The sequence below is a fragment of the Typopeltis vanoorti genome, chromosome 10, assembly GCF_054136105.1.
Source record: "Typopeltis vanoorti isolate ZY-2024b chromosome 10, IOZ_Tvanoo_1.0, whole genome shotgun sequence".
NCBI lineage: Eukaryota > Metazoa > Arthropoda > Arachnida > Uropygi > Thelyphonidae > Typopeltis > Typopeltis vanoorti.
Window position 1 is genome coordinate 84,831,458 of NC_143558.1, and position 15,859 is coordinate 84,847,316.

At 38.7% G+C, this 15,859-nt stretch overlaps 1 protein-coding gene across 1 annotated transcript in view; it reads right to left on the bottom strand.

The window, feature by feature from the left end:
* Brms1 (breast cancer metastasis-suppressor 1-like protein) overlaps positions 1–15,859 on the bottom strand; it is a 113,276-nt gene that overhangs the window by 32,687 nt on the left and 64,730 nt on the right. The window contains exon 4 of the mRNA XM_090398704.1: positions 9,576–9,655. Coding sequence (XP_090254830.1) covers positions 9,576–9,655 — 80 coding nt within the window. The remainder of the gene's footprint in view (positions 1–9,575; positions 9,656–15,859) is intronic.

Consider the following 15,859-nt stretch of genomic DNA (forward strand, 5'->3'; position numbering starts at 1 on the left):
TGCTCCGAGTTGCCCATGTTGTACTACCTTACCTCAGTCCCAAAGATATTTTCAGGTGCAAACTTTGTTTGCTCACACTTGAATAAAGGATTAAACTAAATTTAACATAGTACTGATAAGAGGAAAATGATAGTTTCCATATATGTTTTCATCAATATCCCACATAAGCAGTGGAAAAATGGCCGAGGACTACATTGTAAGATCAACTGCCAAAAAAGAGCAGGTAGGTATGTGGAAGAAGGTATTTGCTCCGTTATTAATAAGAGAGAGAGCATGGCTGTAAAGCATTTGCTCAATGATACGACCTTGTCTATTCATGTTGGCACAACCCCAAAAGAATGTTATGTCCATTAAAGTCACCCATTAAGGATACAGGAGGACAGGCTGAGGCTATTGCATTATGATATTATCGAGTTCTGTTTCATTTAGTTCAGAACATGGTGGTAAATATACTGAGCATACTCTGATTAAATACTCCACAGATAGGCAAATCACTACTGATTCCAGAGATGCATCAAGCTGAATATGATGGAATGGAGTATGACTGCCCGCAAGAATAGCTCTGCCATGTGCAGAACCATCTCCAGTTCTTCCCTTGCATACAAAAGTGATATTCGTGATGGTAGGATCATCAATGAGTTTTTAAATAAGTTTCCTGCAGACAGAAATGAAAAAGTTTATGTTTCTGCAGCAGGTGCTTGATATCACTGATATTCTGGTGAAACCCATAAACCAAATCTATGAAGCCTATTGTTTAACATAGATTTGTCTGGTTTCTGGGAGGTTGAGGACTTGTCCTTATTGGGTTAATATTTCTCATTAGATTTTGGAAAGTATGAATGACCAATGTCCATTTCTTCCTGTGGAAAAGTATCCAATACATCATTGGATGTGTCAAGATCACTGAGTAAGTTCAAATTGCTTACAGTAGATACTGAAGTCTCCATTTTTCTGTGGAAATGTCTGGTGATTTATTTTTAAATGATAGATAAGCTGTAAATTTTTTTCACAAGTGAGTTCTCATCAAATTGAACCATTTTTGGAGAGGGGGGGTGCATGCATTATGAGATTAATGCTCTCAACAGAGAAACAGTCACAATCATAAAGTTCAGTTATGGTGAAATTATCAACTGGCAGAATAGAATGCGAGTTGCTGTTGAGATATTCTTCACTGTTACTCTCTCTCTCGCAGCACAAGAGGATCTCAGAGTAGGTGTGGTTGTGGCTTTCTTCTTGCATCCTGATATGATATGTTCTGTTTTTATTTTTTGTATTATTTTTTTTCTCATCTTTCCACTTCTGACATGCATGGAAGTACACTGGATGATCTTCCTAACAGTTTATACATTTTGCAGAGCAAGATTGGTTATCCCACACTGAGCACAGGTGGCAGAACTACGACAAACAGACTGGGCATTTCTGGCATTTAAAGCTCTTCGAGGATTAGGGATGTACAGCTGAACAGGATAATTGAGATACCTTGCTTTAACAAATACTGGAGGCTTAGGAGTATCAAATGTAAGGATGATGTTTCCACTTGGAACAAGGTGACCATCCATATGGCTCATAATGCCCCTCATACTGGTGGTCACCCCCCCCCCCCAATCTTTTCTGGACATATCTCCTCATCAGGAATATCTAGCAGATTCCACTCTGAGATCAATCCTCTAAGGAAGTGAGTGTTTTATGGAGCATAACTTTGATTGGTATTCCACCCACTGATGTTGCTCTAAGTATTTTTTTTAAATGTTGTTGTTGACATGATGTTTCTAAAAAGGACATCACCGAATGTAGTTTCTTTACCACTTTGGGAGAACCTGCCATCCCCTCTATATGCTTTTCAATGAAGAAGGGTAAAATTTTTCCTATTGGCTTTTCATCTGTAGCATGGATGATTAAAAAATCCTTGGCCCCTGAAATAATCTAGGATGAAGGATTCATGCTCGAGTGGTTTTTGCTTCCATGCCAGAGCTCCCCACTCACCATGGAGCCACACATGAATGTCCACTCTCTGGCAAGCAATGACTGTGCTCAGGAGAGGAACACCAGGGTTATCCATAACACCATATGAGCACCATCGCAAACCTTGGACCCTGTCCCCAGACCATAGGGAAGGAGCCGTACTGCAATATCTTTGACCCTTGCAGACAAGCCCACTAGCCGAGTGATCCTGGACAGGCCATCCAGGACTGCCCAAGCAGAGGCTAAAGTAGTGCAAGATTACCAGGATCCTCCCTTTCTGGATATCCACAGGTCACACTGCACAGCAAACACAGCAGCAAGGTGTCTCATCCCAGTGATGGTAGTCTGGAAGATAGGAGAGTAAAAAAAAAGACTCAGGAGAAGTACAACAAAGAATATGTCAAGAAAAGCAAAGAAAAAGAGAAAGAATAAAATGGCCAGTAGCATCACTGAGGGGATCCCCTACACCATGAACAGGTGCCTCACATGGAGGGGCAAAACAGCCTGTAATATTCTGGCACTTGTTATTAGAGCATTGACAGAGAATATTATCTGAGACCTCCAGTGAGTCAAGAACTAATTGAAGAAGGCTATACATCATTCATACCAGCTGTCATATCCTCTCACAAACTCATTCATACTAGATGCACTCACCACTTCAACAGGCAGACTGTTCCACTCATTTACTGATCTGTAATAGAAAAATTCTAGCTCTTACCCCTTTCTTAACTGTGAACAAACTAAACTTCCATGAATATTTACATGTTCTCTTCTCACTTTCCATTTAATGAAACATTTCACCAGACAACTGAATGAACACCCATTCAGAAGACCACTATCTTATCACCTCTCCCACTCTTTACCAGGATATGCAGTCTACATATTCTCAATTCATCAACTCATAATACATTTCATAATCATGATATAATCTTGTAACTCTTCTTTTCACCCTTTCCAGTTTCTCCATTCCCTCCAAACTCAGGAGACCAATTTTGTACACAGCAGTCCAGGTGTGGTCTTATCAAGGTATTATAAAGATGCAAAATGACTTCCTAAGTATAGTTTCTCTGTATGCATGTAGATCTGTAGTGCTTTGGCCAAAGTAAATTTCTTTTTAGCTCAATGCAGTTAGGAATAAGATTATCTCAAATCTTGTTTAAAGAGAGCCAGTTGCCTGATAAGAACTGAAATGTGTGTCTCTAGCTTACCATAATGATTGCACCACATGTTGGTTAGATCTTAATGGATTATGAGAATCCCTTCTTTCTTAGTTACATAATAATAAGCTCAAGTCTGGTTTGAGGCTATTCTGTGTGGAAGTGGGTACTTTGAAGCTCCTGTAAAACAGGGTGATTTATATGAATTATTTAGTATATTTTTAGATTAGTTAGTGCATTTTTACTACACCTACTGTGGTTCTTATCATATTCAGTATATCTGCTAATATCTTTTAAGATATATTATTAAATTAAGATAGTCTTAAAAAATGACACCAAAAAACCCAGTAAAACAAGAGAACCTATTTATATTTTTATCAGATAAATGAAGAAAAATTAACCTATGAGATTTCATGATTAAAAAGAATAATGTGAAATTTGATCAGAGAAAGCAGAAAAAGTTTAGAACTAAAAGAAAAAAAACAAAACTGAGGAGAAAAATAACAGGAAGGAAAGCAAAGTAAGCTATCAATGAATACTAATGGTAATGATGATGATAATAACAAAAATAACAAGGTAAGTCAATTCTAATAGAAGAAAAAAAGTCATATGGTACAGTGATTCAATAATTAAATTTGTGCTTGATGAAGCAGTTACTACATCAAGCATCCTGGGAGCTAAAATAAAGGATGTTACCAAGGCAATTAATTGTAAAACAGAAAAGAAAAGAGATGATAGTACTAGTCAGAACTAATGATTTAAGTAGCAACAAGAGGATATGAAAGGCTTGATTGAAGAAGCAAGAAAGAAAGGTGAGAAAGTAAAAATGGTTAGTTTATTACTGAGATACAATAGTAATGAGTTAAAAAGGAATGCAATGATAGCAAAAATGGATGCGAGTTTTGGGATGTGTGGAGTGAGTTTGATGGTAGAAAAGATTTGTATAAGACAGATGGCATGCACTTGAATGGATTAGACTTTGAAATTGACAAACACAGATATCTTTCCTCTACTCAAATGGCAATCGAGTCTTCTGATCCTTCACCACTGGTGAAGGATCTGGTGTCGAGGCTAGCTGGTGAAAGGACGTACTGTCAGAGAGCTCCTGAGAGATTTGTGATTTATTAATATTTTGTTAGATTTAATTGTGTACTTTTAGTATATTATTGTAGTTTTATTAGTGTAGTTAGTGTACTAAAGTGTTTTATAACATAATCTATGTCAGGAAGTCACCGCTGGAAGGATTCGTAGTGTGTAGTGTTCGTGAAAGCTCCAGATAAGATAAGCGTTATTTTAAGTTATCGTTGATAAATTTACTTTAATATTGTGTAGTTTTGTTTGCCTTGCGTATCTTAGTGCATCTGCTTGTGTGTTTTTGGTGTTTATAAATTATAATTTGATAAAATACATTACTAGTAAGTATGGCTCCAGTACGAAGGAAAATGGCGGCCATTAATGATGGTTCGCCATCTTCTATCAAGAACGGTAATGTAAAGGAGATGATTCAGTGTACTATCTGCGAAATGTACGCTTTGCGGAGTGCGGTCAGAGCATGGTTAGATGATAATAAAGGAATTCACTCCTTTATTATCACCTAACCATGCTCTGACCGCACTCCGCAAAGCATACATTTCGTAGGGAGAATGAGGAATTGAAGTGTATTTCGGATCGTGAGTGTGATATTTTTGTCAAACTTCAGAATGAAGAAAATAGGGATATGACAAGAAACGGCGAGTTTGTACCAGAGAATTGTGAGAGTGTGAATGTAGAAAGTATGAATGATAATATTAATGGTTTTACAGAGAATAAAAGAGATGGGATAGATGCAATGAGTGAGATCGCGTTGTTGAATGGTGCGATACAAAGGGCAAAACAGCAGCTAGAGCGTATGAACAAAAGTCGACTGAATGAACCAACCAATAATAAAAAGTATGACAGGAAAAATAGGCATATGAATGTGAACATGAACAAAATGAAGGATAGAATGCTGTATGGAGACTCGTTAGTACGAGGCGTGTTAGTAGAGGATTTGACAAAATCGTACCAACCTGGTGCGACCATAAAGGATGTAACTGAGTCTATTAGAGAGCAAAAGGAAAGGGTGAAAGAAATGATTGTTGTGGCAGGTACGAATGATTTGAAAGGAGATAAAATGGAAATGATAGAAGACCTGAATGAATTGTTTGAGGTAGCAAAAGAAAAGAGTGAGAGATTTAGAATGATTAGTCTTTTGCCATGGTATGACAGTGAAATCTTTAAAAGGAGGGCCATAAAATGCGTCATACATAACCCACGCATAATAACTTTATGCGTGGGTTATGTATGATGAGTGGTGTGGAATTTGTGGATGTGTGGAGTGAGTTCGATGGGCGAAAGGATCTATATAAGATGGATGGCTTGCATTTGAATGGTTACGGTGTAAGGAGACTTGAGAAAGTGTTGCTGAATGTAATGGATGTGCAAATTCAGGGAAACCAGATTTATTACGGTGGGGGGGGGGGTAGATATACAGTCCTTAGGGAGGCAATTGAATGTATGAATGAATATAATATGCCCGAGCGAATAAGAACAGCAAATCAGAGTGGGATAGTTTATATAAGGCATCAAGGTAGGGTTGGGACTAATGGGGGTCTTAAATTCATGTACACTAATGCTAGGAGTATTAGGAACAAGAAGGAAGAGTTTTTGGCCATGGTTGGCACTTCCAGACCACAGGTTATAGGTATTAGTGAAACATGGCTGACTGTAGATGATATAGCTAGTGGGATTGAATGTGATGGGTATAGTGTGTTCAGGAATGACAGGGAGAATAAAATGGGGGGAGGAGTATTGTTGATGATAGCTGATGAGCTCCAGCCAAGGAGAATAGAAGTTGAATTGCAGGATAGAGAAAAGAGCACATTTGAGGCCATTTGGTGTGAGATTGTGGCTAGCAGAACTAAACATACAATTGGGTGCTGCTATAGACCAGGTGATGGAAAAGATGGTGGTGACAGTATGCACAAGCAAATAGAAGAAATGAGTGGAAGGAGGGTAATTATTATGGGAGATTTCAACTATGGTCGCATTGATTGGAGTGAGGAGAGGACACACGAGAGGAAGGAATTGGATTTTATGCGGTTATTAAGGGATAACTATCGGCGACAGCATGTAATGGAAAATACTAGGGGTCAGAGAGTGCTTGACCTAGTAATTACATCTGAGGATTTGGCTGTAACAAATATGACCACATTGCCACCAATTGGTGAGAGTGATCATAGGGTCTTGACTTGGGAGGTGGCTAAAGGTGTGGAATTTTCAATTAAGACAGGGTACATGTGGAATTATCGGGCTGGAAAATATGACAAGTTTGGAGTTTGATTGGTTCAGTGACATGGCATGTACAACTGCAAGGACTAGAAGTTGATAGTGCATGGGAGGCAGTTAAGAAGTGTTTGCATGAAGCAATGGCTGACGGTATACCTAGAGTCCGAATAATAAATCAAGTAGGGGTTAAATGGATGAATAACACCATTAAGATTGAGCTGCAAAAAAAGAAACAACTATGGAGGGAATTTAAGGAGAAAGGTGACCGGCAGGCACATGAACGGTATAAAGCGCAGGCCAGAAGGGTAACGAGTGTGGTAAGAAAAGCAAAAAAGGATTACGAAAGAACATTGGCCATGCAGGCTAAAGAGAATCCTAAACAGTTTTTTAGATATGTAGCAAGTAAAAGGAAAAATGTACATGGCAGAATGATTTTATAGAATGCCGATGGTAGGGAGGTAACTGAATCAGTTGAGAGTTACTGAGTGAGCACTTTGCAAGTATATATCATCCAGGTGGTGCCATTGCAAAAACGAATGTACCAGTAGATTATACGGGAATTGTGGTGAATGAAGTGGAGGAGGGTAGTCTATTGCATAACCTCAATGTCAATACATCCGTGGGATTGGATGGTATACCAGCTCGTGTCGTACGAGAAGCAGCTAAAGAATTGTCAGTAACCTTGACCATTTTGTTTAATTTGAGTCTTGGGTCTGGGTTAGTCCCAAGGGGGTGGAAAGAGGGGAAAATAGTTCCACTGCATAAAGGTGGTTCCAAGACTGGTGTTGTAAATTACTGACCGATCAGCATATCAGGAATCATTGTCAAGGTCTTAGAGAAATTAGTGAAGAAAAGAATACAGGATTGGATAGATGAAAATGGGATATTGTATGGGGGACAACATGGTTTTGTGAAGGGTAGATCATGCCTCAGTAACTTGCTCATGTTTTATAACACAGTGACGGCTGAACTGGATAGGGGTAATGGGTTTACAGTGATACTACCGGACCTTGCCAAGGCCTTTGACAGGATACCACATGGAACCCTAATCAGTTAACTGGAGCAGATGGGGATAGATATAGGGTTGGTGAGATGGATAGAAGGGTGGTTGAAGGAGAGATACCAGAGAGTGGTTTATGCAGGAGTGGAGTCTAAAAGACGGCTTGTGACTAGTGGTATGCCGCAGGGCTCTGTTTTTGGACCACTGCTTTTCAATTTGTTCATCAATGATATAGGAAAGGATTTGAGAGGAAGTGTTCACTTGTTTGCTGATGATGCAAAGTTGGGTAGAGCAATTGTGAGTGCACTGGATGTCAAAATTTTACAGGATGATTTGGATAGTTTGGAGGACTGGGCTAGGAAAAATGGATGTCAATTTAATGTGGCAAAGTGTAAGGTTATGCACTTTGGGGTGAAAAGAATAGCAGCAGTATATCGCATTGGTGGAACCGTACTCCAGGAGATTGATGAGGCCAGGGATTTGGAGTGTTGCTGGATAGGGAATTGAAGTTTAGGGAGTACATCGCAAAAGTGGCTAAATCAGCTCATCAAATCACTCAGCTTCTGAAAAATACTTTAACATGCAGAGACAAACAAGTTGTTGTTCCTGTGTATCGAGCCTTGATAAGACCCCATCTGGACTACTGTGCCCAGTTATGGGCACCAGGGTTTCTTCGTGATGGGGAGGAAGTGGAGAGGATCCAGAGACGAGTGACCAAAATGATAGAAGGTCTGTGGAATGAACCTTATGAGAATAGGTTGAAGACTTGTGGGTTGCAGAGATTGGACGATAGGCGAAGAAGGGGTGATATGATTGAGACATTCAAATAACCGAAGGGTTTCTATAAGATTGATCCAGAAAATATTTTTGAAAATAAGACTGGTGGTGGGAGGACTAGGGGCCATGCATGGAAGCTGGGCAAGAGCGTGGTTGACAAGGGAGTTAGAGCTAGGTTTTTTACTTGGAGAGTGGTGAATGAGTGGAATAAGCTTCCAGAGTCTGTTGTGGGTGCTACAACCGTGAATGAGTTCAAGGCAAGGTATGATAGATACTGTGTCAATGTTGAATAGTTGTTCTTGACATGATGTTAGGGCCTCCCTCGATGAGTCTGTCGACTCCTTGGAGTTGCCCGGAACAATAATAATAATAACAATAATAACCAAGATTAATGAGACTATCTTCTGTCTATCCACATTTCAACCTCTCTCTCTCTCTCACACACACGCATATATCCAGATAGTACTAATTTAACAACATTACCAAAAGATGAGGCTGATCTGCTAGTATGGTCATTCTTCTCCTTTAACTCTCCCAATCCTTTACCAAGAACCACTCATTATATGCCTCTGCTAATCTTTCATTAGAAAAATTCTGAATAACTCGAATACCAACAAGTGTTTTGGTGCTGATGGCATCTCCCATAATGTTCTTAAAGTTGTAGTCCAGTACTAATGCTTACCTTATATTATCATTGAAATGTATCACATTCATCTGGTATCTAACCAGCGCAAACCATTACAAAGAAAGGTCGTAAAAGGCAGCCAACTATGATCTCACTGCACTTACCCTTAGCTCTATTGAAAATAATGGAGAAAGTCACCAACAGTCAACTTGTTTACCATTTGGATGCCCACATTTCACTGGTCACTGACAGATTTTAATTCTGTCAGTGACCAATGAAATTCTTGATCCAGTGGATCTCATTGCCAACATCACTCATCTATGGACACTAGCTAAGGAAAGGTTTGGTAAAACCCAAACTCTAGACATTTCCATTTCCAAGACATGATTATCAGCCATAGCATGAAAGACCTACTCACCAAATTACCGTCATATGGTCTACCATTCACCCTTTGCATTTAGACAGCCAAAGGTCAAAATTACTAATGAAAATTTTTATGTAACAACACTTTCACAAACTTTTCATTAGTAATTTGCAATTGTTTATAAACAAATCTGTTTATAAACCAAAATTGTTACTTTGTCTTTCTTTTTTTTTTTTTATTTGATTTGTCCTTGGGTTTGTTTATGTGGAATGGTGACATTATCATCTATAAATTAAAGATTTATAATTCTGATTTTTGATTTGCTAGCATTCAATAATTAAATTCCAAATGAAACTTTTTTAGAATATACATTAATACACATACTTCAAAATGCTGCAGGGAGGCTTGTTGCTCCGCTTCAAATTTATACTTGATATTAGCCATCTTAAGTTCTTTCAATATGCCTAAAAAAATAAAAGAAAATACTAATTTTGATAAAAGATATCAAAATAAATTAAACACTGATTTTTTTTTTTTTTTTAAATCTTATACCCACTAAAAGTGAATGAAATTCAGAAATAGTACGATTTCCTGTCAAAAGATAATGCTGATGCGGAGACAATTATTACTATTACTATTATTACGGGCAACTCCAGGGAGTCATTACACTCATCGAGGGAGGCCCCAAATCATATTCATCACAACTATCTGACATTCATACAGTATCTATCATACCTCGCCTTAAACTCATTCACTGTCACAGCATCCACTACAGACTCAGGGAGCGCATTCCACTCATTCACTACTCTAAAAGTAAACAACCCAGCTCTAACACCTTTACTAACCACACTTTTGCCCAGTTTCCATGGATGTCCCCTAGTCCTCCCACAACCAGCCCTGTTCTCAAAAATATCTTCTGAATTAATTTTATAGAAACCCTTCAGTAATTTGAATGTCTCAATCATATCTCCGCTCCTCCGCCTATCAACCAATTTTTGCAACCCACAAATCCTCAACCTGTTCTCATACGGTTCATTCCACAGACCTGCTATCATCTTGGTCACTCGCCTCTGGATCCTCTCCACCTCCTCCCCATCTAGAAGAAACCTAGGTGACCAAATCTGAGCACAGTAGTCTAGATGGGGTCTTATCAAGGCTCGATAGAGAGGAACAATAACCTGCTTGTCAACGTATTCTTCAGCAACCAAGTGATTTGATGAGCTATTTTGGTCACTTTTGCAATGTGTCCCCTAAATTTCAATTCCTTATCCACCAACACTCCTAAATCTCGTGCCTCGTCAATTTCCTGGAGCAGGGTTCCACTAATGCAGTAAACTGCCGCCAATCTTTTCATCCCAAAATGCATAACCTTACATTTTGCCACATTAAACTGACATCCATTCTCCTTAGCCCAGACCTCCAATCTATCCAAATCATCCTGCAAAATTTTGACGTCATCTGCATTCACTATTGCCCTACCCAACTTCGCATCATCTGCAAACAAATGTACTGTTCCTCTCAGATCATTTCCTATATCATTTATGAACAAATTAAACAGCAGTGGTCCAAGAACAGATCCTAGTGGCACACCACTAGTCACAGGCCGTCTTGTGGACTCTACTCCCGAGTAAACCACTCTCTGATATCTCTCCGTCAACCACCCTCCTATCCATCTCACCAACCCTATGTCCATTCCCATATGCTGCAATTTACTGATTAGAATTCCATGTGGAATCCTGTCAAAGGCCTTGGCAAGGTCCAGTAGAATCACCGTAAACCCATTACCCTTATCCAGTTCAGCCGTCACTGTGTTATAATACGTGAGCAAGTTACTGAGGCATGACCTACCCTTCACAAAACCATGCTGTCCCCGATACAGTATCCCATTTTCTTCTATCCAATCTTGTATTTTCCTCTTGACTATTTTCTCTAAGACCTTGACAATGATTCCTGATATGCTAATCGGTCGGTAATTTACAACAGCAGTCTTGGAACCACCTTTATGCAGTGGAACTATTTTCCCCTCTTTCCACCCGCTCAGGACTAACCCAGACCCGAGACTCAAATTAAACAAAATGGTCAAGGGTACTGACAATTCTTTAGCTGCTTCTCGTACAACACGAGCTGGTATATCATCCAATCCCACAGATGTATTGACATTGAGGTTATGCAATAGCCTACTCACCTCCACTTCATTAACCACAATTCCCGTATAATCTACTGGTTTATTCGTTTCTGCAATGTCACAACCTGGATGATATACTTTTGCAAAGTGCTCACTCAGTAACTCAACTATCTCAACTGATTCAGTTACCTCCCTACCATCGGCATTCTTTAAAATCAATCTGCCATGTACATTTTTTCTTTTACTTGCTACATATCTAAAAAACTGTTTAGGATTCTCTTTAGCCTGCATGGCCAATGTTCTTTCGTAATCCTTTTTTGCTTTTCTTACCACACTCGTCACCCTTCTGGCCTGCGCTTTATACCGTTCATGTGCCTGCCGGTCACCCTTCTCCTTAAATTCCCTCCATAGTTGTTTCTTTTTTTGCAACTCAAGCTTAATGGTGTTATTCATCCATTTAACCCCTACTTGATTTATTATTCGGACTCTAGGTATACAGTCAGCCATTGCTTCATGCAAGCACTTCTTAACTACCTCCCATGCACTATCAACTTCTAGTCCTTGCAGTTGTACATGCCATGGCACTGAACCAATCAAACTCCTAAGCTTGTCATACTTTCCCGCCCGATAATTCCACATGTACCCTGTCTTAATTGAAAATTCTACACCTTTAGCCACCTCCCAAGTTAAGACCCTATGATCACTCTCACCGATTGGTGGCAATGTGGTCATATTTGTTACAGCCAAATCCTCAGATGTAATTACTAGGTCAAGCACTCTCTGACCCCTAGTATTTTCCATTACATGCTGTCGCAGATAGTTATCCCTTAATAACCGCATAAAATCCAGTTCCTTCCTCCCGTGTGTCCTCTCCTCACTCCAATCAATGCGACCATAGTTGAAATCTCCCATAATAATCACCCTCCTTCCACCCATTTCTTCTATTTGCTTGTGCATACTGTCACCACCATCTTTTCCATCACCTGGTCTATAGCAGCACCCAATTGTATATTTAGTTCTGCTAGCCACAATCTCACACCAAATGGCCTCAAATGTGCTCTTTTCTCTATCCTGCAATTCAACTTCTATTCTCCTTGGCTGGAGCTCATCAGCTATCATCAACAATACTCCTCCCCCCATTTTATTCTCTCTGTCATTCCTGAACACACTATACCCATCACATTCAATCCCACTAGTTATATCATCTACAGTCAGCCATGTTTCACTAATACCTATAACCTGTGGTCTGGAAGTGCCAACCATGGCCAAAAACTCTTCCTTCTTGTTCCTAATACTCCTAGTATTAGTGTACACGAATTTAAGACCCCCATTAGCCCCTACCCCACCTTGATGCCTTATATTAACTATCCCACTCAGATTTGTTGTCCTTATTTGCTCTGGCATATTATATTCATTCTTACATTCAACTGCCTCCATAAGGACTGTATCTCTACTCCCCCCCCCCCCAACAAATCTAGTTTCCCTGAATTTGCACATCCACTACATTCAGCAACACTTTCTCAAGTCTTCTTACAACGTAACCATTCAAATGCAAGCCATCCATCTTATATAGATCCTTTCGCCCATCAAACTCACTCCACACATCCACAAATTCCACACCACTCGTCATACATAACCCACGCATAAAGTCATTTGCAATTATAGCCCTCCTTTTAAACATTTCACTGTCATACCGTGGCAAAAGACTAATCATTCTAACTCTCTCACTCTTTTCTTTTGCTACCTCAAACAATTCATTCAGGTCTTCTATCATTTCCATTTTATCTCCTTTCAAATCATTCGTACCTGCCACAACAATCATTTCTTTCACCCTTTCCTTTTGCTCTCTAATAGACGCAGTTACGTCCTTTATGGTCGCACCAGGTTGGTACGATTTTGTCAAATCCTCTACTAACACACCTCGTACTAACGAGTCTCCATACAGCACTCTATCCTTCATTTTGTTCATGTTCACATTCATACGTCTATTTTTCCTGTCATACCTTTTATTATTGCTTGGTTCATTCAGTCTACTTTTGTTCATGCACTGTAGCTGCTGTTTTGCTCTTTCTATCGCACTATTCAACAACGCGATCTCACTCAATGCATCTATCTCATCTTTTTTGTTCTCTGAGAAACCATTTATACTATCATTCACACTTTCTACATTCACACTCTCACAATTTTCATGTACAATTCTTATACTACTCACCTAAATTATGGAACCAAAATATGTAATGACCACTGAACTCACTAGTCATACTGACAATCACATACATATATAAAGTTTTTTTTTTTTTTTACCTTGGTTCTACGGTACATTAAAGACGTCAAGAAATTATATACTCTGTTTTTAATCCTTTACACAAGGAAGCAGAACGTTTTGCACATATTTTGTTTCCTTGAGTAAAGGATTAAAAACCAAGTATATAACTTCTTGGCATCTTTAATGTATAATAGAACCAAGCTAAAAAAAAAAACTTTTAATATCTTTCTCTCATCCAGAGATTCTTATTAATAAGGTCTATCACCTTTTGGCTACCTGATATATAAGACTTCTGCATTACCTTCAACCTTGGTATATCTTCCAGGTCTGGCTCCCACTGAAGTGACCCCAATAAAGGTCAAAACCGGTCTGAGTAGTGGCCCTTCCCATTATGCATAGCCATTTACACGTCTGAAAGGGTGTATGCTCTGCATTATGGGATACATACTAAGGCAAGTGAAGTCATTAGCCTCTACATACAAGTAGCTCGGAAGTGAATTTCATGCGCGAAACATTGTTGCTTCCTTGGGTAAAGGATTATAAACAAAGTACAGTTAATTCTCTTTTTACACGGCTTTTTTTTTTTTACATGATTTTGAAATAACATGGTTTAGAAAACAAAAGCAATTCTATTTTTACACTGTATATTTTGATTTAACACAGTTCAAATTGTGCTTATTTTTACATTTTCTGTTTGAATTCAGTTCTGTTAAAAAGGATATGTTCGTTATAATTATCATTTCCTAGTACACACATGTAGTAGGAAATACATTCCATACACATGTACTTTATTATTATTACATAACACCTCCAGGGAGTCCAAAGACTCATCGAGGGAGGGCACCTACACTACAACTCTCCGTCTCCACCACTCCACCAGCCGCAACAACCTTCATCATCTACATCAACGCCATCTACTGCCAACCACCACCACTAGTATTTTCACAAACAAACATCCATGTCCACAGTGGGATTCGAAACCACAGCCTTTTGGCTGGAGAACAGATACACTAACCACTAGGCCAAACAGGCCGTCAAATAAAACCTGAATTTTGAGGAACCCCCTCAATGTTTTAAATATCAGGGATTACTCTACACTAGAATGTAGAGAAATGCCAAGTAGAACTTATATAGTGAAATCACAAAAAAAAAGTGTTGGTGGCTTTAAAAGTAGCTAAGGATCGTGTTATTTTATTATTTTGCAGCAGTGCTTCAAGAGATCGTATATTAAAACCATTACTCAATCCTTAAGACTGCAGGCAATGAAAGGTGTGGATTTTAACATGTTACCAGTGCACTGGAAGACAAATAAAGGTTGGGTTACAAAAGAAATTTTTAATGAATGGTTCCATGAATGTTTTGTTCCAGAAGTTAAACGCCATTTGATGGGAAAAAATCTGGACTTTAAAGTTTTATTGATTACAAACAATGTGCCTCTCCATCCTGTTTTAGAGCACCCGAATATGGAATTTTGTTTTCTACCACCTAATACATTATCCTTAATACAACCACTGGACCAGGGTATGATCGCTACCTTCAAAAGTTACTAAATAAGAACATTCCAATGCATTTTGGATAGTCTAGATAAGGATAATTTACTGACAGTTATTGATGTAAGGAAGAAATTTTCTATTTTGGATTGCATCAAATGTGCTAAGTTAGAGTTATCAGAATTGAAACCATCAACTTTAAATGCATGCTGGAAAGCTACTTGGCCAGAATGTGTGAAAAAGAAAAACCCCTTACCTTTGCATACAACTGAATATCCCAATATCATCAGATTAGCACATGCAGTTGGCAGAGAAGGATTTGATGATTTTTCGTCTGCAGATAATGAAGAATTGATGGTTGGCAAGGCTGTTAGTGATGACAAAATGATAAAAGCTGTCCTTGAGAATCTCAATGAAAAGAAAAAAGTGATAATGAAGCGATTCTACTCACTGCAGGATTAATTAAAGAAGGGCCTCAAATGGCTAGAAAAATTGCAGTCATTTTCTTACACATGATCCAAATGCTGAATGAGCTGAACAGTTTAAACATGAACTGAAGTCATGTATGGTGCGATATAAAGAATTATACAAAGTTCTAGTTAAAACAGGATTTCAGAGATTAGAGTTTGTGGTAAAAAAAAAAAAAAAAACTATTTTCTTTAAGAGATGCATATATATATATATATATATATATATATACACACATACACACACACACACACACACACACACACACACACACACGTTTTAATCGAATTATTCCAGTTTTGTGACCACATTTTTATTA